Below are 26,506 nucleotides of genomic sequence, written 5' to 3' on the forward strand. Positions count from 1 at the left end.
GGGGCGCCAGTCCCCTCTGACCTCCACTTCTTCTACCCCTTCACTCCCCCCACACCCTACCTGGTTGCTGGGGGTTCCTCCTGTCCCCTTAGATATTCGTGGTCCCCTACCGGTGCCCGGTAGGTGCCCTAGCTGTGAGAAGACGCGAATTCTGCATCCTCCTAGTACGCCATCTTGACTCCACCCCCTTATCATATGGTTTTTATTCTTCAATTTGTTGATGCGGTGTATCACACCGATTGATTTGCAGATATTGAAATTGATCAACTAATATTGATCATGGTGTATGATCCTTTTAATGTATTGTTGGATTCAGATTGCTAGTATTTTGTTGAGGATTTTTTCAAGCATGGTATCTGATGTATGTTTTCACTTGGAGCTGATTAGAAATTATTATTTGGGTCATATGCTGGAGATGATGTTATTCCTTAAATGTTTGACCTAGGTAAGCAGATTCAAGTCTGATAATCCTAGATATTCAAATTCTGTTGTCAGCCAGAAACCAAGCTCTGTTCTCTCTCATAGGATTAGGAGAAGATGTGTCGTTTCTGAATTCCTTTGAAGACTTTCAGCAACTTACATGACATTGTGAAGGGCAGTTGTCCTGGAATAGATGGGCTTTCTGTAATGGAGAAAAGAGAAAAATAAAGTAGGTCAATAGGGACTAGAGCATCAGGCCACTCCTCATGGATATAGAGGTGGTTTGGAGAGCACTAACAGGCAGAAAAGGATATTGACAGCATAAGCAGGATTAAATTTAAAAAACAAGTAGGTTAAAAACTCAGTTATGTGTGGTGATCCTAATACAAGATAGCTTCTTGGATATGTTTTGGAGCTGTCCTGAGACTTTCTGTATCCTGCTGGTATTTGTGCATCTATAAAATGGCCCCTTTACTTTTACTATATTTGCAAAGTCATAGGTCTGAGAAGAGAGGTAAGAATGTAAAAAGAGGTGTCAATCATAGGCTTACCTCTCGGGACTGTTGAACTTCAGAGTAAATTGTGGTGGAGTCACTGTTTTTCACAGGTTTTGGGATTTCCATTTCCTGTAAAACACAGTCATACCAATTTGGCTCACATAAAGAGAAATGTACTCATGCACAGATACAGTAAGTCCCCTACCTATGAGACTTCAAGTTGTGATATTTCAAAGATGTGAACATGCGTTTGCATGTCCAATCACGTAAGTTAGTTCATGTGTCTGGTGTACATTGTCATGTCAAGTGGTTGTGTACTTGACAACAAAGTAAGTACACAAGCTTTTGTGTACTTACTTTGTGTAGCTTACTAATGAAGACCTGATAGAACTGGAGGCTCAAAGAAAGAAGAGAGACAAGAGGAAGAAGAAGTAATTGAAGAACTGAAGAGATTCATGATACAGGAAATGGCAAGGGGATTTTCTTTATTTGAGTAGGCACTGTTAGTTTTTGAGGCACAGGACCCAAATATAGAACAGTACATGAAGGTTGCAGCAGCCGTTCAGAATGCGATCCAGTGCTACTGTGTCATCTATGGTGAGAAAAAAAAAAAAAGCTACTACCCAGACATCACAGGATCATTTTTTCAAGAGAATAGATGAAATTGAATGCAGCAAGGAACCAGAACCTGTGCCATCAACGTCAGGCATGGGTGAAATTGCAGCTTGCCCTCCACCTCCTATTGCAGGAGATCCTTCAGCTCTGCCATCTCCCATGTCCTCTTCCTCTGCCAGTCAGTAACTCTTCTTGCCTGTTCACTCGATGCCAGCCCCTGTATGCCAGCTCTTGTATCATATTACTGTACTTTTCAAGGTACTGTACTGTAAGATTAAAAATGTTTTCTTTATTTTTTGTGTTTGTTTTTTATGTATTATTTGTGTGAGAAGTATTATAAACTTATTACAGTACAGTACTATATAGCTGATTGTGTTAGTTGGGTGTCTAGGCTACCTTTGTTGGACTTAAGAACAAATTGGACTCACGAGCACGCTCTCGGAACGGAACTCGTTCGTATGTAAGGGACTTACTGTATATTCTTGGGAAAGGCAGTGTGACAAAAGAGGGATGATGTCAAAGTTCTTCAGGAGGAAGTCTAGGGAGTGTTTAGCAAGAGAAGCTGGAAACAAAGCACCACTAGCTCTTAAACCTGTGAAGGATTAGTCACATTTCCTGAGCCCCAAACAGAAGCACAACACTCCAGCAAACCGGTGGGCTCAAGAACAAGAGAGAGACAGAAGGGCGACCTTGTTGGCAGGTGGTGTGAAGGAAAGAAAGCATTCTTGTCCTGCATCCAACTCTACTCTCCTTCCTCCATTTTTAGGAACTAACCTACACACCAGATGGTTATTGTATTACATCTTTTGTCTCAGATCTTTACTACCTATAACTGGAGTTATTGCCTGCTTCATTTTGCCCCTGTGATTCTATTTGCCTGGTCATCATGTCATTGGGGTTCTCCTCAAGCATGGGGAACTGGTAGAGCAGGAATATCTTGTTTTAAGAATGTCTCTGCTTGGAATAAAAAGTCCGGCAGTAACAGAAGTCCCCCATGCTCATAGTTTTTGGCATTTTAAATTAATTAAGGTATATTTGGGGTGTTATCAAAACCTCTGAAACTCTTCAAAGTACCATGTTTTGCTAAGAAAAAGTTAACAAACTTGCCGGAGAGTTTCTTGTTTTGTTGAGAGTAATTCATCTTGTCTTCAAGAGGAAATTGGAAAGGCAATTGAAATATCTGAAATGAGAGCACTTCTTATTGTTTGCTAGCTTCAGAGTCTACTTTGCAAACATCTGTGAGGGGCTTTGTGAAGGGAGACTTGCTTGTGGAATCCAAGATTTCTAGCCAGACCATTGTTTCCATCAACTGAAGAATGCTGGCTCTCTTGGCTTATTTTTCAGAAGACATGGGAAATGGCCTCCCAGGATGTTTAGTGTTATTTAGAAATGTACCACCTGCAGGTGCTTTATTTTGGGGTTAATGGGGAATTACTGATGCATGGCAAGGAGTTCCTGATGCCTGACCAAGGCCATCCTGTTATGTTGCTAGAGGGCAGGGGACGATTGAGGACTGCTCATGCCTTTAGTGTCCTCTACTGTTGAGGGATTGCAAATTCTTGCCCCTCTTTCCCTCTTTAGAGACTCTTCTGAGCTCCCCTATTTCCCCTACCTCCAGGATGAGAAGCCCCCTGATACAGAACCGTGTCTTCTGGGGGGCTCTCAAACTTAAATGAACTCTGATCCATCCAGCAAGTATTTACTGAGCATCATGCTAAGACGTAGGAGAAGAGAGAGGAAGACATAATTTTCACTTCCAGGCAGCTTGTAATTAAGCTGAAGGGACAAGACTTACTGATGCATTAAGCAGTTAGATTAAGCAATGTAAAGCAGGGTATGAGTCAACATTCTACTGAGGTATGAGCAGTGAGGTCTAGAAAGGTCCTGCACATAACTCTGCAGTTCTTGTCGCTGCCTTTGCCTCTCCTTAATGGTGTATGTCATTTGGATTTAGAAAAGTTTGGTGACAAGGTCATGTATAATGATGGTAAAAGTAATGACCATGAAGGAGTATAAACCTGAAAGTACTCACCCTGTTTGAATGGGTGACCTGAGCATACACAGTGTTCCCTGGAGAGAAGGAAGCATACTCTAAGTTCCTCACAGTCTCTGCTGTTAACACAGGAAGGCACAGTCAGTAGCTGAAGGACTCTGGTTTGCTCTCCCAGGACCTTGTCTACCCCAGGCCATTCTCTGACCCCAGAGAGGCAGTTGTTCAAAGCATGGCCCTTCCTTAGGGTTCATTCATTTTTGACAGTCTTTGGAGTTCTGGGTTGAACCAGAACATTCTCAGCCATGTGATCTATTTCTGACCTCATCTCCTCAGGGGCACATGGTCTTGAGCTATCCTAAAGCCTCAGAGTCTCACAGGAAGGGAAGCTTCTGGGACCAAATAGCACTGCCTACACAGGAGCTAGAGAACCTCACTGGTGAGCATAATGGAGCCAGATTATTTCACATATATAACACTATTAAACTTTTCAGAGCTCCTTAGAGTGGGTTTGATTATACTAGAGATGAGGAACTGGAGGCTCAGAAAGTTTTACAGACTTGGTGCAAACTCACACAGGAAGTGATCAGACAAGAATTTGAATGCATGCCTTCTGACTCCAAACCTCATGCCGGGTCCTCCACGCATGAAGTCATGTATCTCTCACCCATGAAATGAGACTCAATGCCAATCTGAGTCCAGAGCCTGTGTTTCTGTGTCTATATCATACTTTCTTTTTTGACTGTGTCCACTCAATGCCCAAACCCCGGCTGAAGAGAGTGATGGGGTCAGGCAGTTTGTCTTTGGGCATTTGATGCTGTAATTCTGTCTTTACCCTGCACCTCCTGTTGATAATGGACAAGTCATGAGTCCTTTCACTGGTGCTTAATCTCTCCATTGGCAGAGTGGGGAATGACCCTAATCCTACCCCCAAGAAATTGCATGAGTGACCGGTTTGCATTCTTGTAAGGGACCCTGTAAGTCGCACAGGAGACAAACTTGCACAGTTCCAGGTCTTATCCCCTTGCACCATCTGGTCCATCTGAGTAATGACATTCTGACTCCCTCCTCTCTCATTATCCAGCCCTCTGACCGCCCCCCTTTCCTTTTCCACTTGGTTCTTCCCATCTGTTTTATGATTGGGAGTTAAGAGTCTGGACGCTTACCAGGACACTGGGTTTGCTGAGTAGAGAATTGAAAGAAACCTGAAAAATAAAATCAGGGAAATTGAAATCTGTGACTATACTGAGAGAAGCCTTCCACCCCCTACCCCTAGAGGTGTCTCTCTAGAGAGTGTGGTGGAAGGGGACCCGAAAGGGAAGGGCAGGCAGGCCCTGAGACTGGGTCCTGCATTTTCCAGTAAGACACTTTTCTAGGAGATTAGCACATGTGTATTCACAACCCAGGTGTTGTCCCAGTGGACCAGCTGAGCCAGGGTTTTCATCCTCCCTCCCTTTATCTATCTTCTACAAGACAGAGTCTTGTGGAGGTCCCAAACGCTAAGTCTCTGGAACCTTGGAGAAGAGACAGTAAGTAGGAAGAAAGGAAACCTATTTTTTTCCTGCAAACAAATAACGACACGATGATGACTACGACTATACATATTGAAGGAACTGCCACTACAATCCACATGGTATCCAGGTGTTCATTTTTTTCATTAGTAACACCTAAAAAGAAAAAAAAAGAAGTTGCACTTGAGACACATCGAGTGAGGCCCAGAGTGGTTTTTTAGAGCCTCTACTGCATCTCTTCTAGACCATCTTTGGGGGTTGGGTGGGTTCGTCTATACCCAGAGGCTCTGGGGGTCTGAGCAGGTTTTCTGGGAGTGGGAGTCCATTTAGGCAGACAGGGCATGGTGGAGCCTGGTAGAGCCAATGGGAGGAAGCAATCCTGACTTCCCAAGGACTTTGCTCTTGGGCTCTGAATGGGCTGGAGAAAGGGTTGGTGGAGGGGGAGGGAGGAAGGAGAGACCTCTGGGGGAGTGAGAGGCATGGAGCCCCTGGGGATGTCTGTCCCTTCCCAGTGTCACTTGGCTGTCTCCTACTGGGCCGCTGTTTTAGGAATCATAAAGAGCAGGAGAGACACCCCACACCCCACAGCCACTCAAAGCTCTCAGAGAGACCTGAGACAGACTTACTTTTGCAAAGACTCTGGACAGAGACAGAGAAGGATGAATTGCTGACAGGATTCTCAGCTACGCAGGTGTAGGTCTCTTCATCGAAACTCTTGGGGTCCCAGGAGATAGTGAGGTTTGCTTCACTTTCAAGTGTGTTTCCTGAGACCTGCCACCTGAATAAGATGTTATCATTTGGATTCTCCACAGAGCAGGTCAGGTGGATCTCACAGGTCCTATTTTTAGACCATTTGGTGTGAGGGACAACTTGTAAGTTCCTCAGTCGTCCTGTGTGCAGAGAAGAGGCCTGTATTAAGGACAAATGGCTTGGCTCAGCCCTCTGTGAAAAATATCTCTCACCTCGATGTTTCTGTATTCCACCTGGCACTGCTGTGTACTCTGTAAATAACTCTGCATGTACTGCCTAGTTGATGACATCAAGGTCTGGGGTGACCAAGTTATAAGGGACATCAGTATGAGACAGAATAGGCAGTGGGAGAGAGGGAAGGGAAAGACTGGGGTTGTCGCCAACTAGTCGGGTGATTTTGAGCTGATCACTTTAACTTTTGGAGCTCCAGTTTATTCCTGGGGGTCCTTCTAGCCCTTGTTCACTGCCCCTCATGTAAAGATAATTTGGAGACTAAGCTAAGGGCCAGCCCTACCTTAACCAGGTCAGAAACCAGAAGACCAGGCACACTTCTCCATTGTAAGAATTCCCTAGATGGGATGGAAGATAAAAGCTTAACACTCTTGGAGAACTGTATTTCCCACAAATCTGTGGGAATATTGGTTCTCACTGGAGCTGATGCTGGCTCAAATGATGACAAAGAGACCTTGATGTAGAGTGTCACCAAGTCAGAAAGGGAAATGTTGAGAACTAAAGAATTAGGAAAGGAAGAAGTGAAGAAACAGAGAGCAAGCATGAAATTCTGGGGAAGAAAGAAGTGCAATATATTTGAGACTACATATGTTGCAGAAATATCTGAGAGCAGAGACCAGAAAATATTACCTAGTAAGGTGTCAGTGGCTGTGAATCAATGGGAACATGAAAGCAGTACAGAAAAGCCGTCTGACCTAGACTCTGCCCAAGGGTTGAAATAAAGGTGACCCAATAGAAACAGAATGACTCCAACTGTCTGATTAGAAGAGATTAAGTAATGCTTTAAGCCTAGCTGAGTAGGAGTGGTGGAACAATACCTTGCTATAACAGAATTTTCATGTCATGGCAAGAGTGTTGGATTTGGAGTTAGGAAGACCTAGGTTAGAATCATGGCTTTGTCATTTACTGGCTACATGGACAAATTTTAGTCTCTTCATGCCTAAGTTTCCTCATCTATAAAACTGGGCAATACCACTCTCACCACTATTATTCGACATAGTTTTGGAAGTGTTAGCCACAGCAATCAGAGAAGACAAAGAAATAAAACGAATCCAAATCGGAAAAGAAGAAGTAAAGCTGTCACTGTTTGCAGATGACATGATACTATACATAGAGAATCCTAAAGATGCTACCAGAAAACTACTAGAGCTGATCAATGAATTTGGTAAAGTAGCAGGATACAAAATTAATGCACAGAAATCTCTTGCATTCCTATATACTAATGATGAAAAATCTGAAAGTGAAATTAAGAAAACACTCCTGTTTACCACTGCAACAAAAAGAATAAAATATCTAGGAATTAACCTACCTAAGGAGACAAAAGACCTGTATGCAGAAAATTATAGGACACTGATGAAAGAAATTAAAGATGATACAAATAGATGGAGAGATATACCATGTTCTTGGATTGGAAGAAGCAACATTGTGAAAATGACTCTACTACCCAAAGCAATCTACAGATTCAATGCAATCCCTATCAAACTACCACTGGCATTTTTCACAGAACTAGAACAAAAAATTTCACAATTTGTATGGAAACACAAAAGACCCCGAATAGCCAAAGCAATCTTGAGAACGAAAAATGGAGCTGGAGGAATCAGGCTCCCTGACTTCAGACTATATTACAAAGCTACAGTAATCAAGACAGTTTGGTACTGGCACAAAAACAGAAATATAGATCAATGGAACAGGATAGAAAGCCCAGAGATAAACCCACGCACATATAGTCACCTTATCTTTGATAAAAGAGGCAAGAATATACAGTGGAGAAAAGACAGCCTCTTCAATAAGTGGTGCTGGGAAAATTGGACAGGTACATGTAAAAGTATGAAATTAGAACACTCCCTGACACCATACACAAAAATAAACTCAAAATGGATTAAAGACCTAAGTGTAAGGCCAGACACTCTCAAACTCTTAGAGGAAAACATAGGCAGAACACTCTATGACATAAATCACAGCAAGATCCTTTTTGACCCAGCTCCTAGAGAAATGGAAATAAAAACAAAAATAAAGAAATGGGACCTAATGAAACTTAAAAGCTGTTGCACAGCAAAGGAAACCATAAACAAGACCAAAAGACAACCCTCAGAATGGGAGAAAATATTTGCAAATGAAGCAACTGACAAAGGATTAATCTCCAAAATTTACAAGCAGCTCATGCAGCTCAATATCAAAAAAACAAACAACCCAATCCAAAAATGGGCAGAAGACCTAAATAGACATTTCTCCAAAGAAGATATACAGATTGCCAACAGACACATGAAAGAGTGCTCAACATCATTAATCATTAGAGAAATGCAAATCAAAACTACAATGAGATATCATCTCACACCGGTCAGAATGGCCATCATCAAAAAATCTAGAAACAATAAATGCTGGAGAGGGTGTGGAGAAAAGGGAACAGTCTTGCACTATTGGTGGGAATGTAAATTGATACAGCCACTATGGAGAACAGTATGGAGGTTCCTTAAAAAACTAAAATTACAACTACCATACGACCCAGCAATCCCACTACTGGGCATATACCCTGAGAAAACCATAATTCAAAAAGAGTCATGTACCAAAATGTTCATTGCAGCTCTATTTACAACAGCCAGGACATGGAAGCAACCTAAGTGTCCATCAAGAGATGAATGGATAAAGAAGACGTGGCACATATATATACAATGGAATATTACTCAGCCATAAAAAGAAATGAAATGGAGGTATTTGTAATGAGGTGGATGGAGTTAGAGTCTGTCATACAGAGTGAAGTAAGTCAGAAAGAGAAAAACAAAGTATGCTAACACATATATACGGAATCTAAGGAAAAAAAAAAAAGTCATGAAGAACCTAGTGGCAAGATGGGAATAAAGACACAGACCTACTAGAGAATGGACTTGAGGATATGGGGAGGGGGAGGGGTGAGATGTGACAGGGTGAGAGAGTGTCATGGACATATATACACTACCAAATGTAAAATAGATAGCTAGTGGGAAGCAGCTGCATAGCACAGGGAGATCAGCTTGGTGCTTTGTGACCACCTAGAGGGGTGGGATAGGGAGGGTGGGAGGGAGATGCAAGAGGGAAGAGATATGGGAACATATGTATATGTATAACTGATTCACTTTGTTATAAAGCAGAAACTAACACACCATTGTAAAGCAATTTTACTTCAATAAAGATGTTTAAGAAAAAAACTGGGCAATACTACTTACTTCTTGGGTAATTATGAGGATTAAATGAGATAGCATGTAGCACAGAAATGGCAAATATTTGGCATGAATATTACATCTCCTTCAGCCAATGTCTGTTGCTGACCTCAAAAACCTATCTTGATATCTTTCTTCACTTGATGAATGTATAACTATTGACTTGACATTTCCACCTGGTTATAATGTGTATCTCCAACTCAACATGTTCAAAAAGACTCCTGTTTTTCTCTCCAAAACCTTCTCAATCTGCAACTTTCCCCATCTTAGTTGACAACAACTGCATCCTTCCAGTCATCCAAGCCAAAAGCCCTGGAGTCATCCCTGACTCATCTTTTCCTCTCATACTCCCACATCACAAAATCCTGGTGGCTTTACCTCTAAAATATATCCAGAATCCAACCACTTCTCACTACCTCCACTGCTCCCACTCTCGTCCAAGCCAGTATTACCTCTTGCTTAGATAGTTGCAATGGCTTCCTAATTGGTTCAGTGGCTTCCACCCTTGTCCAAAGAGATCCTTTAAATAAGTAAGTTAAATTATATTACTTCTCCGCAAAATCCTCCAATAGTTGTCTATTCCCCCAAAATAGAAGCCAAAGTCCTTGGGATGGCTCTCATAGCCTTAGAAGATATGGCCCCCTACTTCCTTACTGACCTCATTTCCTATTGTTCTCTCTTACTCTGCTCCTTGATGTTTGACCTTCTTTATATTCCTTGAGCTGCCAGACACAGGGAGTGCTTGTGCGGGATGGCTCTTCATCCAGATATCTGCATGGCTCACTCTTTACCTCCAACATGTCTTGGCTCTAATGTCATCTTCTCAAAGAGGCCTATTATGACCACTCCATTTAAAATTGACCACAGCTCTCTGGCATTTCTGATGCTCCTTATTCTGTTCTAATCTCTCTTTCTCCATAACACTCGCAGCTTACTGTGTCATTTGTTTATATATTATGTGTACTGTTTATTATTGCTCCCATATTCCCTACCCAGAATGTCAGTTCCATGAGGGCAGGGATCTTTGTTTTGTTCACTGATGTATTTCAAGGGTCTAAAACAGTGTCTTGTATATTATCCCTGGTTAACAAATATTGTTGACTCAGTGAATAAACAACATGACTCTGATATCTTTCTTAACACTGAATCCTAGGCAGTTACCCCCAATTAAGTGATATTGGCCCATAAGATCAAATCTTTGCCATCCCTAGCCTAGTACATACAGAACAATTGACCAGTGTTTTTTTTTTTTTTTAAAAAACCTATATAATTTATATCTTAAAATTCCTTTACACAATTGTAAAACATGTTGGTGTAGCTTACACATCTCTCTGTGTATGTGCCTTTGAAGGAGAGGTACTCCAAAAGGCCCTGAGAAGGCATTGGCATTGGCATTCAGCCTCAGGAGTGTGGTTGTTGCAGAAGAAGTTGTGCTTGGTCACCTAAATAGTGACAGAAGAAACTTGTCTCAACAAGTGTAATGGAGCCTAGTACAGGGTCTAGGAGTCACAAGATTTAGGTTCTAATCTTAGCTCTGTCACTAACTGCTGTGCAATGCCATTGAATTGTTTTGTTGCTGGACCTCAGTCTAGCTCCAAATGCCATGCTTTTTACCACTAAGCTATAGTGCACACTTGCAGTCACATAGAATTGAAATATGTACTATTTTTCAGTCCATACACAATTAAACCCCATGATTTGACTCACTGAAGATCCTCAGATCATAACTGGTGAACAGTGAAGAGGTCAGTGTGGTTATCTGGGCGCTGTAAGTTCCTGTGTCTGCCATCGTCAGGTTGCTGAGCTGCAAGGAGTAGGACTTGGTGACCTTCAATCGATTTTTCCGCTTTGGGTCAGTCACCCTGTTTAGTGCTTCATTTGGCTCTATGAAGATGATAGATTTTCCATCATGAAGCCAGGTGATGGACATGATCTTCTCTTCCACAGGAGACTTCAGGGTAAGTGTTACAGACTCCCCCACGACCCCGTTCACAATCAATGGGGTTGAGCTGGTTTGTGAAACTGTGTTCCCTGTGAACACAGAAAGGAAACTGCTATAATTCTCCCTGCCCTCCCCCTGCTCCCCACACCCTTTCTCCCTACTCTTCCAGTCAGTTAGGGCTCTCTGATACTGAAGCCCAGAAATATGATGAAAAAGGAAAGGGTTAAGAGGAGTGTTGAAATGGGCAATCACAGAGGCTCCACCCCAGCAAAATGTCTGGCACTCTTGTTTAATGAGTAGTTGGTCCAGATGATCCTGGCCAGTCTAACCTCCCACACTAGCTGGTCACTCCTGGGTCATGGCCACACTATCTGACCCCAGCCTCTGAGTTATCTGGGCATGAGATAGAGAGGGACAACTATATCAACCCTCTGGCACAGACTTCAAAACCCACAAGTCTTTGCTGATGAAATATAATCAAAGCTCGACATTTATTAAATACCTACTGTGTTCAGTATAGTAGGTTTGTGAGATTTAGAGGACTAATAATAGGAATTTACAGTTCTTACACATTATTTCATTGGACGCTGACAACAATTCTGTGAGGATGGCTATTACCATCTCCATTTATAGACAAGGATCTGAGGCACAGAGAGGTTACCTAATTTTCCCAGGGTTACCTAGCTAAGGAATAACAGAGTCAAGATTCAGACCCAACTCCTTTGACTCTAACTACTTTGTGCTCTTTCCATGATACCAGAAGATATCTTTTCTTCTGCCAAAAGATTATTGTCTAGTAGTTGAGGAGATAAAAACTGATAAGCATAAAAGTAATACATATAACTTCAAAGTAACATGTAATGACTATACTCTCATGAGCCTATCTCAGAGCCATTAATATTCAAGCAAAAAAGGTGAAATAGTCACAATCATTCTTAAAGAAGATGTTTCTTTACCATCCTTTGCCAAATTCCTAGCATTTATCATACCATTTTTAGCTCTCTGTTTACTTGTTTGTCCAGCTGACTATGCCTTAATTATCTTTATATCTCAGCACTGTGCCTGATACAAAGTAGGATCTGGAAATATTTGAGTGAATCAATGAATAACCATTACCACAACCTCAACCTTTTCAAGACTTCTTAATTCTCAGGAGAGGATCTGAGTAGGGGAGGAAATGTCTCTTGGGATCTTTGCACTCAGCTCCTGGGTGACCTCATATTTCCTCTCTTTTTCTCAAATTGTCATATGCATGCCCGTCACATGAACACTGCCATCAGTTTCCCCTCTTTACTACATCTTTCCCATCAGCACTTTAACATGCCGATGTTTGTCATTTGACCCTTCTTCCCTCTTGGAATCACATGGGTGAATATCACAAGCAAAATCTTGAGTGAAAAAAGAAAATATAAATACAAATGGAATACAGTGGCATGCTTACATTTATTTAAAGTTAAAAAACAGGCAAAACAAATCTATTCTTTTAGAAGTCAAGATAGTGTTACCTTTGAGGTGGAGGGAAGGATAACATGTAGGAGGGAGCATAGAGGGGGTTTTCTGGGCTGCTGGTAATGTGCCATTTCTTAACCTGTGTCTGGATACACAGATTTATTCATTTTATGATCATTCATTGAGCTGACACTTAGGATTTGTAATTTTCTCTTTGTATGCTATATTTCAGTAAAAGAGGTTAAAACAACAAGAAAAAACAAAACAAAGCAATTACAATGGCCTATGAGGGCCAGAATGATCCGGTCATTTTTCTCTTTTTAGCCTAATTTCCTATAACTCTCCCCCTTGTTCCCTTTGCTCACACTATACTGGCCTGGTTATTCCTTGAACAGGCCAGAGTTGTACACTTGTAATTCCCTCTGCCTAGAATGCTCTTCCCCCAGGTGTCCACATGGCTCACTCTTTCGTCTCCATAAGGTCTTTAATGCAAACATTCCCTCTCAAGGAGGCCTTCTGTGACCACACTTTCCTCACCACAAGCCCTCACTCCTGTGTACTCACTGCCTTTGAATTTGTTTTTCTCTGTAATACTTACTTTCTACCATACTTTGCAATTTGCATATTTGTTTTTTTGTTCTTTTTCCCTTCTATAAGAATGTAAGCTCCATGAAAGCAAGGGTTTTTTCTGTCTTGTTCACAGTGATGGACATTCTTGAACAGTGCTTGGCACATAGTAGGCACCCAATGAATATTGCTGAGTGAATGAGCACAGCTCCATCCCTTGTTTTGGAGGTTCTCTGCCCAGGATGTTTAGGACAAGTTTCTCTTTGTAAGGGGTCTCGGCATACCCTGTGGCCCAAGGACTCTCCAGGAAATGTTCTTCCTTCTCTAGCACAGACCTTTAAGTTTCCTTTGTTTTTATAGATTGAAATCATTCATTTATTTAACAGGCCGTTCATTGTACTATTTGCTCAGCTCTATGCCAATTCAGTGAGTAAAAGCCTTAGAAATCATGGCATTCAGACCATATTTATTAGATTCCTTTTATGTACCAGTTTCTGGACTGAAGACTGAATATAGAAATGAATAAGACATTATCCGTCCTCTGGACTCACCGTGTGGTAGAGGAGTCTGACAGGTAAACATGTAGCTATGGTGTGGTGAGTTAGGCGTTGACCTAGGATAGGGTTTGCTTCTGCATTGCCCTCATACCACTAATTGCACCCTGCACACTCAATATCAAGTGTTTCTTTCTCTTAGATATAATTAAAATGTTCTTTTCCTCTATTTTTCGTAATCTTGAGGGTAGGGATTATGCTTATTATCTCTGTATTCCTAGCATTTAGCACAATTTTGAGCTCAATAAATGTTGAATTGATAGAGATAAATGCTCTATAGGAGCACAAATAGTGAAAATGATGGGGCAGAAAGAGTTGGGGGTTGTCAGGGAACACTTCGCAGAGAAGATAACATTGTAGTATGGTTTTGAATAAAAACAAGAAGTTCTCCATTGCTTGATTATTTCAAGAATGCCCAGCTCTTTCTTTGCTCTGTTGTTCCCTTTGCCTGAAATACCTTGCTCACATTTTCCCATCTGGTGAGCTCCTATTTATCCTTCAAGGATAAGTTCAAATATCTGTTTGCCTTTGCTTATATTTGTGGGGTTTGCATTGGTACAGGGGAAGAGAAAGGAGTTTGTGGTGGGAGAAGAGGAGAAGTTATAGAAGGAGGAGAAGGGGTTGGTAGAAGAATTCCCTGTAAGTCTAAGAAAAAAAAGAAGAACCACAGTGCTTAAGGAAGGTGAAGGTAAGAAGTTACTGAAAAAGCTCAAAGGCTCCTCTGAAAGACTTTGGACTGAAGGAGAGCTGCTTTGGGGCCCAGATGATGTGGTGTGGCCCAGAAGGCACAAGAAGGCCTTTTTCTCTAACCTGCCTGGAATCAGCACTGATGCTTTGGGAATGTCCTGGGTCAGCATCCTTGGCATGAATATCCATGTCCTCTGCAGAGCATTGAGGTCTTCTGTAAGTGGTTCAGCGGGCAGCAGATTTGGGGGACTAGAACCAGAAGAGACTAAGAATTGGGAGGATGCCTCATGACCTTAACAGAAGGCTGCTTTGGGGGCCTATGGGAAGCATCCCTTATAAGTCACTGGGAGCCACTTGGAGCATGGGGGTGGTGCTGAGGTCCATCCTCTGGTGTGGATGTTCAGTCAGCAGAAATTTGGGGTATGTTTGTTTACATGTTTCACTCACTCTGGAAACATGAGTAATGTATCAGTCAGCTCTTTATGCCCCCAGAATCTGGCCCAGGGAACTTGGAATACTAAGTAGGTTGAGATTAGAATGTAAAGTGTCTTGAATGATTATCTGAATGATTTTTTTTGAATGTATTAAGGAACATGGAGTATTTTTGAGAAATGAAAAGGAATAAAGAAAGCAGGGGTCTTCCCTGGTGGCACAGTGGATAGGAGTCTGCCTGCCAATGCAGGGGACATGGGTTCGATCCCTGGTCCGGGAGGATCCCACATGCCTTGGAGCAATTAGACCCGTGCACCACAACTACTGAGCCTGCGCTCTGGAGCCTGTGAGCCACAACTACTGAAACCCATGTGCCACAACTACTGAAGCCTGCATGCTTAGATCCCATGCTCTGCAACAAGAGAGGCCACTGCAGTGAGAAGCCCGTGCACCGCAACAAAGAGTAGCCCCCGCTCGCCACAACTAGAGGAAGCCCGCATGCAGCGGCGAAGACCCAACACAGCCAAAAATTAAAAAAAAAAAAAAAAAAAAAGCAGGTAAGGCTGAACTGATTCTGAAAAAGAGAAAAGTCAGAGAAACTTTGGGATATCTAACCTAGGGGAATGGCTTAGGCCTAGGACTGGCTTAGTCCTATCTATAGGAAAAAGAGATACAGTGGGTTGTTTCAGCTCAGTATGAAACAAGTTCAGAAGGAGGGTAGGGGCTGATTTCTCAAGAGCTTTAATAGAGAAGGGAAGAGATATATCAGGCAGGATCTTGAGTAAGACAAGTGAAAATGAAAATACAACATACCAAAACTTACAGGGTGCAGCGATCACAGTGCTCAGAGGGAAAATTTGTTCTTTGAAAAGATCAGGAAGATTGACATACTTTTAGCTAGATTAATTAAGAGAAAAATAGAGAAAGCTCAAATTACTAAAATTAGAAATGAAAGAGTGGACATTACTGCAGACCTTATAGAAATAAAAACGATTATAAGAGAATATTATGAATAACTGTATGGCAACAAATTAGATAGCCTAGATGAAATAGACAAATTTCTATACACAAACAGATTACCAAGACTGACTTAAGAAGAAATAGAAAATCTAAGAGGACCTTTAACAAGTAAAGAGATTGAATCAGTAATCAAAAACCTTCTGGCAAAGAAAAATCCAGGACCAGATGGCTTCACTGGTGAATTCTACCAAATATTTAAAGAATAATTAACATCAATACTTCTCAAACACTTCCCCCAAAAAGAAGAGGAGAAAACACTTTCTAATTCATCCTATGAGGCCGGCATTACCTTTACCAAAGCCAAAGATATCATACACACACACACACACACACACACACACACACACACACACGAATGCACGCACAAACTATGGACCACTATCCCTTATAAGTATTGATGTAAAAACCCTCAACAAAATATTAACAAACTGAATCCAGCTGCATATTAAAAAGATTATACACCAAGACTAATTGGAATTTATTTCAGGAATGCAAGAGTGATTCAACATATGAAAATCAATCAATGCAATATACTACATTAATAGAATTAAGGAAAAAAGACACATTATCATCTCAATTAATACAGAAAAAACATTTAACTAAATCCAACACTGTTTCACACATAAGAATCTAAGAATAGAAGGGAAATTCCTCACCTTGATAAAAGGCATTTGAGAAACGCGCATCTAACATTCTATTCAAAAATGAAAGGGACTTCCCTGGTGGTGCAGTGGTTAAGAATCCACCGGCCAATGCAGGGGACATGGGTTTGATCCCTGATCCCAGAAGATCCCGCATGCCGTGGAACAACAAAGCCCGTGCGCCACAACTACTGAGCCTGTGCTCTAGAGCCCGCGAACCACAACTACTGAGCCTATGTGCCACAACTACTGAAGCCTGCATGCCTAGAACCCGTGTTCCACAACAAGAGAAGCCACTGCAATGAGAAGCCTGCCTACTGCAATGAAGAGTAACCCCAGCTCACTGCAGCTAGAGAAAGCCCACCCACAGCAACAAAGACCCAATGCAGCCAAAAATAAATAAATAAATAAAAAAAAAAAAAAAAAAAAAAGAATGAAAGACTGAAAGCCTTTCACCTAAGACCAGGAACAAGATAACAATGCCTACTTTCATCACTTCTATTTAACATTGTACTGGAAGTTCTAGTTACAGCAATTAGACAAGAAAAATAATAAAAGGTATCTTAATTGGAAAGGAAGAAGTGAAACTATTCCTATTCACAGAGGACATGATCTTATAGATAGAAAATCCTAGAGTCCACAAAAATAGATTGGTTCAAAATGGCAGAGTAGAAGGACATGCGCTCATCTCCTCTTGCGAGAGCACCGAAATCACAACTAACTGCTGAACAACATTGACAGGAAGATGCTGGAACCCACCAAAAATAAAATACCCCACATCCAAAGACGAAGGAGAAGTTGCACTGAGACAGTGGGAGGGGCACAATCATGATAAAATCAAATCCATACCTGCCAGGTGGGCGATCCACAAACTGGAGAACAATTATACCACAGAAGTTCTCCCACTGGAGAGAAGGTTCTGAGCCCAATATCAGGCTTCCCAGCCTGGGGGTCTGGCAATGGGACTAGGAATCCCCAGGGAATCTGACTTTGAAGGTCAGTGGGATTTGATTGAAGGACCTCCAAAGCACTGGGGGAAACAGAGACTCCACTCTTGGAGGTCACACACAAAGTTTTGTGTGCATGAGGATCTGGCTAAAGGAGCAGTGACCCCATAGGAGACTGAACCAAACCTACCTGCTAGTGTTGGAGGGTCTCCTGCAGAGACAGGGGGCAGCTGTGGCTCACCACAGGGACAAGGTCACTGGCAGCAGCAGTTCTGGGAAGTACTCACTGGTGTGAGCCCTCCCACAGGCTGCCACTAGCCCCACCATATAGCCTGTAGGCTCCAGTGCTGGGTCGCCTCAGGTCAAACAACTAACAGGGAGGGAACACAGCCCCACCCATCAGCAGACAGGTGGTTTAAGGTTTTACTGAGCACAGGCTCTGCTCACCAGAGCAAGACCCAGTTCTACCCACCTCCAGTCCCTCCTATCAGGAAGCTTGCACAAGCCTCTTGGATAGTCTTATCCATCAGAAGGCAAACAGCAGAAGCAAGAAGGACTACAATCCTACAGCCTGCAGAACAAAAACCATAGTCACAGAAAGATAGACCAAATGAAAAGGCAGAGGACTATGTCCCAGATGAAGGAACAAGATAAAACCCCAGAAAAACAACAAAATGAAGTGGAGCTAGGCAACCTCCCAGAAAAAGAATTCAGAATAATGATAGTGAAGATGATCAAGGATCTTGGAAAAAGAATGGAGGCAAAGATTGAGAAGATGCAAGAAATGTTTAACAAAGACCAAGAAGAACTAAGGAACAAACAGAGATGAACAATACAACAACTGAAGTGTAAACTATACTGGAAGGAATCAATAGCAGAATAACTGAGGCAGAAGAACTATCATTATTCTGAATTCTTTTTCAGGTAGACTTCCTATTTCCTCTTCATTTGTTTGGTTTGGTGGTTTTTACCTTGCTCCTTCATCTGCTGTGTATTTCTCTGTCTTCTCATTTTGCTTCACTTACTGTGTTTGGGGTCTCCTTTTCACAGGCTGCAAGTTCGTAGTTCCCGTTGTTTTTGGTGTCTGCCCCCAGTGGTCCAGTGGCTAAGGTTGGTTCAGTGGGTTGTGTAGGCTTCCTGGTGGAGGGGACTAGTGCCTGTGTTCTGGTGGATGAGGCTGGATCTTGTCTTTCTGGTGGTCACGATCACGTCCGGTGGTGTGTTTTGGGATGTCTGTGGCCTTATTATGATTTTAGGCAGCCTCTCTGCTAATGGGTGGGGTTGTGTTCCTGTCTTGCTAGTTGTTTGGCATAGGGTGTCCAGCACTGTAGCTTGCTGGTCGTTGAGTGGAGCTGGGTCTTAGTGTTGAGATGGAGATCTCTGGGAGAGCTTTTGCTGTTTGATATTACGTGGAGCTGGGAGGTCTCCGTTGGACCAATGTCCTGAACTCAGCTCTCCCACCTCAGAGGCACAGGCCTAACACACAGCCGGAGCACCAAGACCCTGCCAGCCACACAGCTCAGAAGAAAAGGGCAAAAAACAAGAAAGAAAGAAAAAAAATAATAAAATACAAGTTATTAAAAATAATTATTAAAATTAAAAAAACAATAAAAAAAGAAAAAAAAAAGAAACAAAGAAGAGAGCAACCAAACCAAAAAACAAATCCACCAGTGATAACAAGTGCTAAAAATTATACTAAAAAAACAACAACAACAAAAAAACGGACAGACAGAACCCTAGGACAAATGGTAAAAGCAAAACTATACAGACGAAGTCACACAAAGAAGCATACACATACACATTCACAAAAAGAGAAAAAGGAAAAAAATCTATCTATCTATCTATCTATCATCTATCTATCTATCTATATATAAAAGGAGGAAGAGAGCAACCAAATCAATAAACAAATCTTCCAATGCTAATAAACTCTAAATACTAAACTAAGATAAACACAAAGCCAGGAACAAATTAGATGCAGAAAGCAAACCCCAAGTCTACAGTTGCTCCCAAAATCCACCGCCTCAATTTTGGGATGATTTGTTGTCTATTCAGGTATTCTACAGATGCAGGGTACATCAAGTTGACTGTGGAGATATAATCCACTGCTCCTGAGGCTGCTGGGAGAAATTTCCCTTTCTCTTCTTTGTTTGCACAGCTCCTGGGGTTCAGCTTTGGATTTTGCCCCGCCTCTGAGTGTAGGTCACCTGAGGGCGTCTGTTCTTTGCTCAGACAGGATGGGGTTACAGTAGCAGCTGATTAGGGGGCTCTGGCTCACCCAGGCTGGGGGGAGGGAGGGGTACGGAATGCCAGGTGAGCCTGCGGCGGCAGAGGCTGGGGTGACATTGCAACAGCCTGAGGCGTGCCGTGTGTTCTCCTGGGGAAGTTGTCCCTGGATCACGGGACCCTGGTCGTGGCGGGCTGCACAGACGCCCAGGAGGGGAGGTGCGGATAGTGACCTGCTTGCACACAGGCTTCTTGGTGGCTGCAGCAGCAGCCTTAGCATCTCATGCCCGTCTCTGGTGTCTGTGTTGATAGCTCGCACCTGTCTCTGGAGCTCAGGCGGTGCTGTGAATCCCCTCTCCTCATGCACCCCTAAACAATGGTCTCTTGCCTCTTAGTCAGGTCCAGACTTTTTCCCGGACTCCTTCCCCACGAGCTGTGGAGCACTAGCCCCCTTCAGACTGTGTTCATGCAGCCAACTCCAGTCCTCTCCCTGGGACCTGACCTCCAAAGCCCAAGCCTCAGATCCCAGCCCCCACCTACCCCGGCTGGCGAGCAGACAAGCCTCTCAGGCTGGTGAGTGCTGGTCGGCACCGATTCTCTGTGTGGGAATCTCTCCACTTTGCCCTCTGCACCCCTGTTGCTGCACTCTCCTCCATGGCTCTGAAGCTTCCCCCCCCGCCCATCCCCCATCTCCACCAGTGAAGGAGCTTCCTAGTGTGTGGAAACTTTTCCTCCCTCACAGCTCCCTCCCAGAGGTGCAGGTCCCTTCCCTATTCTTTTATCTCTGTTTTTTTCTTTTTTCTTTTGCCCTACCCAGGTATGTGGGGAGTTTCTTGCCTTTTGGGAAGTCTTAGGTCTTCTGCCAGCATTCAGTAGGTGTTCTGTAGGAGTTGTTCCACGTGTAGATGTATTTCTGATGTATTTGTGGGGAGGAAGGTGATCTCCACGTCTTACTCCTCCACCATCTTGAAGGTCTCTCAGGCATGATATATTTAAAATGATGGAAGGGAAGAATCTACAACCAAGAATACTCTACCCAGCAAGACTCTCATTCAGATTTGAAGGAGAAGTCAAAACCTTTACAGACAAGCAAAAGCTAAGAGAATTCAGCACCACCAGACCAGCCTTGCAACAAATGTTAAAGAAACTCCTCTAGGCAGGAAAGAGACTAGCAACTTAAAAAAACAACAACAAACAAACAAAAAACAACAACCACAAAAAAAACCTTGCACATATATAGACTGATATATCAAAACCTCATGGGAACAGCAAACCCAAAAACTGCAACAGATACTCACACACAAAAGAAAAAGCAACCCAAACACAACACTGAAGACAGTCATCAAGTCACAAGAGAAAAGAACAAAAGAGGAAGGGAAGAAAAAAGACCAACAAAAACAAACCCAAAACAACTAAGAAAATGGCAATACGAATGCATATATTGATAATTATCTTAAATGTAAATGGATTAAATGTGCCAACCACAAGACATAGACTGGTTGAGTGGATAAAAAAACAAGACTTGTATATATGCTGTCTACAAGGGACCCACCTCAGACCTAGGGACACATACAGACTGAAAGTGAGGGGATGGAAGAAGGTCTTCCATGCAAATGGAAACCAAAATAAAGCTGGAGTAGCAATACTCATATCAGACAAAATAGACTTTAAAATAAAGACTGTTATAAGAGATAAAGAAGGACACTACATAATGATCAAGGGATCAGTCCAAGAAGAAGATATAACAATTGTAAATATATATGCACCCAACATAGGAGCACCTCAATATATAAGGCAAGTACTAACAGCCATAAAGGGAGAAATCAGCAGTAACACGATAGTAATGGGGGACTTTAACACCCCACTTTCATTAATGGACAGGTCATCTGGACAGAAAATCAATAAGGAAATACAGGCCTTAAATGACACATTAGAACAAATGGACTTAATTTATATTTATAGAGCATTCCATCCAAAAGCAGCAGAATACATCTTCTTCTCAAGTGTACATGGAACATTCTCCAGAATTGACCACATGCTGGGCCACAAGGCAAGCCTCAGTAAATTTAAGAAAATTGAAATCATATCAAGCATCTTTTCTGATCACAACGTTATGAGATTAAAAATAAACCACAGGAAAAAAACTATAAAAAACACAAACATGTGGAGGCTAAAAAATATGCTACTAAAGAACCAATGGATCATTAAAGAAATAAAAAGGAAATTAAAAAATACCTAAAGACAAATGAAAATGAAAGCACAATGATTCAAAACCTATGGGATGCCTCTAAAGCAGTTCTAAGAGGGAAGTTTATAGCAATACAATCTTACCTCAGGAAGCAATAAAAATCTCAAATGAACAACCTAACCTTACACTTAAAGTTACTAGAGAAAGAAGAAGAATAACAACAAAAAAACCCCCCAAAGTTACTAGGAGGAAAGAAATCATAAAGATCAGAGCATAAATAAATCAAATAGAGACAAGGAAAACAGTAGCAAAGATCAATGAAACTAAAAGCTGGTTCTTTGAAAAGGTAAACAAAATTGATAAACGTTTAGCCAGGCTCATCAAGAAGAAAAGGGAGAGGATTCAAATCAATAATATTGGAAATGAAAAAGGAGGAGTTACAAATGACACCACAGAAATACAAAGGATCATGAGAGACTACTACAAGCAACTGTATGCCAATAAAATGGACAACCTGGAAGAAACGGACAAATTCTTAGAAAGGTAGAGTCACCCAAGAATGAACCAGGAAGAAATAGAAAATATGAACAGACCAATCACAAGTACTGAAATGGAAACTGTGATTAAAAAACTCCCAAAAAACAAAGTCCAGGACCTGATGGCTTCACAGGCGAATTCTATCAAACATTGAGGGAGGAGCTCACACTTATCCTTTTGAAACTGTTCCGAAAAATTGCAGAGGAAGGAAAATTCCCAAACTCATTCTATGAGGCCACCATCACCCTGACACGAGACAAAGATACCACAAAAAAGGAAAATTACAGGCCAATATCACTGATGAGCATAGACTCAAAACTCCTCAATAAAATACTAGCAATCTGAATCCAACAGTACATTAAAAGGATCATACACCACGATCAAGTGGGATTTATCCCAGGAATGCAAGGATTTTTCAATATCCTCAAATCAACCAGTGTGATACACCACATCAACAAATTGAAGAAAAAAAACCATGTGATCATCTCAATAGATGCAGAAAAATCTTTTGACAAAATTCAACACCCATTTATGATAAAAACTCCCCAGAAAGTAGGCAAAGAGGGAACATACCGCAACATAATAAAGGCCATATATGACAAAACTATAGCTAACATCATACTCAATGGTGAAAAGCTGAAAGCATTTCCTCTAAGATCAGGAAAAAGACAAGGATGTCCACTCTCAGCACTTTCATTCAGCATAGTTTTGGAAGTCCTAGCCATGGCAATCAGAGAAGAAAAAGAAATAAAACGAATCCAAATTGGCAAAGAAGAAGTAAAACTGTCTCTGTTTGCAGATGACATGATACTATACATAGAGAATCGTAAATATGTTACCAGAAAACTACTAGAGATAATCAGTGAATTCTGTAAACTTGCACAATGTAAAATTAATACACAGAAACCTGTTGCATTTCTATATACTAACAATGAAATTCAGAGAGAGAAACTTAAGAAACAATCCCATTTACCACCACATGAAAAAGAATAAAATACCTAGGAATATACTTACCTAAGGAGAGAAAAGACCTGTACTTTGAAAACTGTAAGATACTGATGAAAGAAATCGAAGATGACACAAACAGGTGGAAAGATATACCATGTTCTTGAATTGGAAGAATCAGTACTGTTAAAATGACAATACTACCCAAGGCTATCTACAGATTCAATGCAATTCTTATCAAGTTACCAATGGCATGTTTCACAGAACTGGAACAAAGAAAATCTTAATTTGTATGGAAACACAAAAGACCTCAAATATCCAAAACAATCTTGAGAAAGAAAAACGGAGCTGGAAGCATCAGGCTCCCTGACTTCAGACTATACTACAAAGCTACAGTCATCAAAAGAGTATGGTACTGGCACAAAAATAGAAATATGTATCAATGGAACAGGATGGAAAGCCCAGAAATAAACCCACACACCTATGGTCAATTAATCTATGACAAAGGAGGCAAGACTACACAATGGTGGAAAGACGGTCTCTTCAACAAATGGTGCTGGGAAAACTGGACAGCTACATGTGCAAAAATGAAATCAGATCATTCTTTAACACCATACACAAAAATAAACTCAAAATGGATTAAAGACCTAAACTATAAAATTCCTAGAGGAAAACATAGGCAGAACGCTCTCTGACATAAATTGCAGCAATATCTTTTTTGATCTGTCTCTCAGAATAATAGAAATAAAAACAAAAATAAATGAATGGGACCTAATTAAACTTAAAAGATTTTGCACAGCAAAGGGAACCATAAACAAAACGAAAAGACAACCCACAGATTGGGAGAAAATATTTACAAATGATGTGACCAACAAGGGGTTAGTCTCCAAAATTTACAAACAGCACATGAGGCTTAATATCATCAAAACAAACAACACAATTTAAAAAATGGGCAGAAGACTTAAATAGACATTTCTCCAAAGAAGACATACAGATGGCCAACAGGCACATGAAAAGATGCTCAACATCGCTAATTATTAGAGAAATGCAAATCAAAACTACAATGAGATATCACCTCACACCAGTCAAAATGGCTATCATCAAAAAATCCACAAACAATAAATGCTGGAGAGGGTGTGTAGAGAAGGGGACCCTCTTACACTGTTGGTGGGAATGTAAACTGGTACAGCCACTGTGGAGAACAGTATGGAAGTTCCTTAAAAAACTAAAAATACAGCTACCATATGACTCTGCAATCCCACTCCTGGGCATATATCCAGAGAAAAACATGGTCTGAAAGGATACATGCACCCCAATGTTCATTGCAGCACTGTTTACAATAGCTAAGACATGGAAGCAACCTAAATGTCCATCAACAGAGCAATGGATAAAGAAGATGTGGTATATATATATATACGATGGAATATTACTCAGCCATTAAAAAGAATGAAATAATGCCATTTGCAGCAAAATGGATGGACCTAGAGATTGTCATATGGAGTGAAATAAGTCACACAGAGGAAGAAAAATATTGTATGATATCCCTTATATGCAGAATCTAAAAAGAAACGATACAAATGAACTTATTTACAAAACAGAAACAGACTCACAGACTTAGAGAATGAACTTATGGTTACAGGGGGGAAGGATCGGGGGAAGGGATAGTCAGGGAGTTTGGGATTGACATGTTCACACTGCTATATTTAAAATGGATAACCAACAAGGACCTACTGTATTACACAGGGAACTCTGCTCAATGTTATGTGGCAGCCTGGATGGGAGGGGAGTTTGGGTGAGAATGGTTACATGTATATGTATGGCTGACTGAGTCCCTTTGCTGTGCACCTGAACCTATCACAACACTGTTAATCGGCTATACTCCAATATAAAATAAAAAGTAAAAAAAAAAAAAAAAAAAAAAAAAAAAGAATCCACAAAAAAACTATCAGAACTAATAAATGAATTAAGCAAAGTTGTAGCATAGAAGATCAATTTACAAAAATTTACAATTACAACACGTATTTTTACAATTGTATATTTTTAATTTGTATTTTACAAATACACATTGTATTTTTAAACACTAGCAATGAACAATCTGAAAAGGAAATTAGGAGAACAATTCCATATATAATAGCATCCAAAATAATTAAATATCTATGAATAATTTAGCCAAGGAGATTCAATACTTACACACTGAAAACTATGAAACATTTTGAAAGAAATTAAAGGATACCTAAATAAATGGAAAGACATCCTATGTTCCTGGATTGTAGGACTTAAGATTATGTATTTGGCAATACTACCCAAAGCAAGTTACAGATTCAATTCAATCTCTATCAAAATTCCAATGACTTTTGTGACTTTTTTTTCATAAATAGAAAAGCCATTCTTCAAATTCATATGGAATTGTAAGGGACCCCAACTAACCAAAACTATATTGAAAAATAAAAACAAATTGGAGAACTCGCACTTCCCAATTTAAAAATTTCCACAGCTATGTTAATCACATGCCAGTGTATTGCTGGTATCAGGATAGACATATAGATGTCTATATGGAATTGAATTGAGAGTCCATAAATAAACCCATACATTTATGGACAACTAATTTTTGACAAGAATGCCAAGATTGTTCAATGGGGAAAGAATGGTTGCTTCAACAAATAGTACTGGGACAACCAGATGTCTATAAACAAAAGAATGAAGTTGAACACCTACCTCACACCTATACAAAAATCAACTCAAAATGTTTCAATGACCTAAATATGAAAGCAAAAAATTATGAAACTCTTAGAAGAAAACATAGGGGTAAATTTACATGATCTTGGATTTGGCAATGAATTCTTAGATATGACAACAAAAGTGTGAGCAGGAGAAGAAAAAATAGATAAATTAGACTTCATCAAAATTAAAAACTTTTGTGCATCAAAGGACATTATCAGGTAATGAAAAGAAAACTTACAGAATAGGAGAAAATATTTATAAATCATATATCTGATAAGGGTCTAGTATTCAAAGTAGTTAAAGAGCTCTTATAGCTCAAAAAAAAAAAAAAGACAAATAATCTAATCAAAAAGGGACAAAGGACTTGAATAGACATTTCTCCAAAGAAAATATACAAACAGCCAATAAGCACATGAAAAGATGCTCAATATCATTTGTTGTTAGG

The 26,506-nt window shown here is 40.8% G+C and overlaps 1 protein-coding gene across 1 annotated transcript in view; it reads right to left on the reverse strand.

Moving 5' to 3' along the window:
• Positions 1-490: 490 nt before the first annotated feature.
• Positions 491-26,506, reverse strand: part of SLAMF6 (SLAM family member 6) — a 30,633-nt gene continuing 4,617 nt past the window's right edge. Inside the window, exons 2-8 of the mRNA XM_068538310.1 lie at positions 10,916-11,239; positions 5,660-5,923; positions 5,124-5,189; positions 4,689-4,727; positions 3,565-3,644; positions 972-1,046; positions 491-622 (exon numbers count right to left, since the gene is read on the reverse strand). Of these exons, the coding sequence (XP_068394411.1) occupies positions 569-622; positions 972-1,046; positions 3,565-3,644; positions 4,689-4,727; positions 5,124-5,189; positions 5,660-5,923; positions 10,916-11,239 (902 nt within the window). The 3' untranslated portion in view covers positions 491-568. The remainder of the gene's footprint in view (positions 623-971; positions 1,047-3,564; positions 3,645-4,688; positions 4,728-5,123; positions 5,190-5,659; positions 5,924-10,915; positions 11,240-26,506) is intronic.

This window comes from Eschrichtius robustus, chromosome 3, assembly GCF_028021215.1.
Source record: "Eschrichtius robustus isolate mEscRob2 chromosome 3, mEscRob2.pri, whole genome shotgun sequence".
Taxonomy (NCBI): Eukaryota; Metazoa; Chordata; class Mammalia; order Artiodactyla; family Eschrichtiidae; genus Eschrichtius; species Eschrichtius robustus.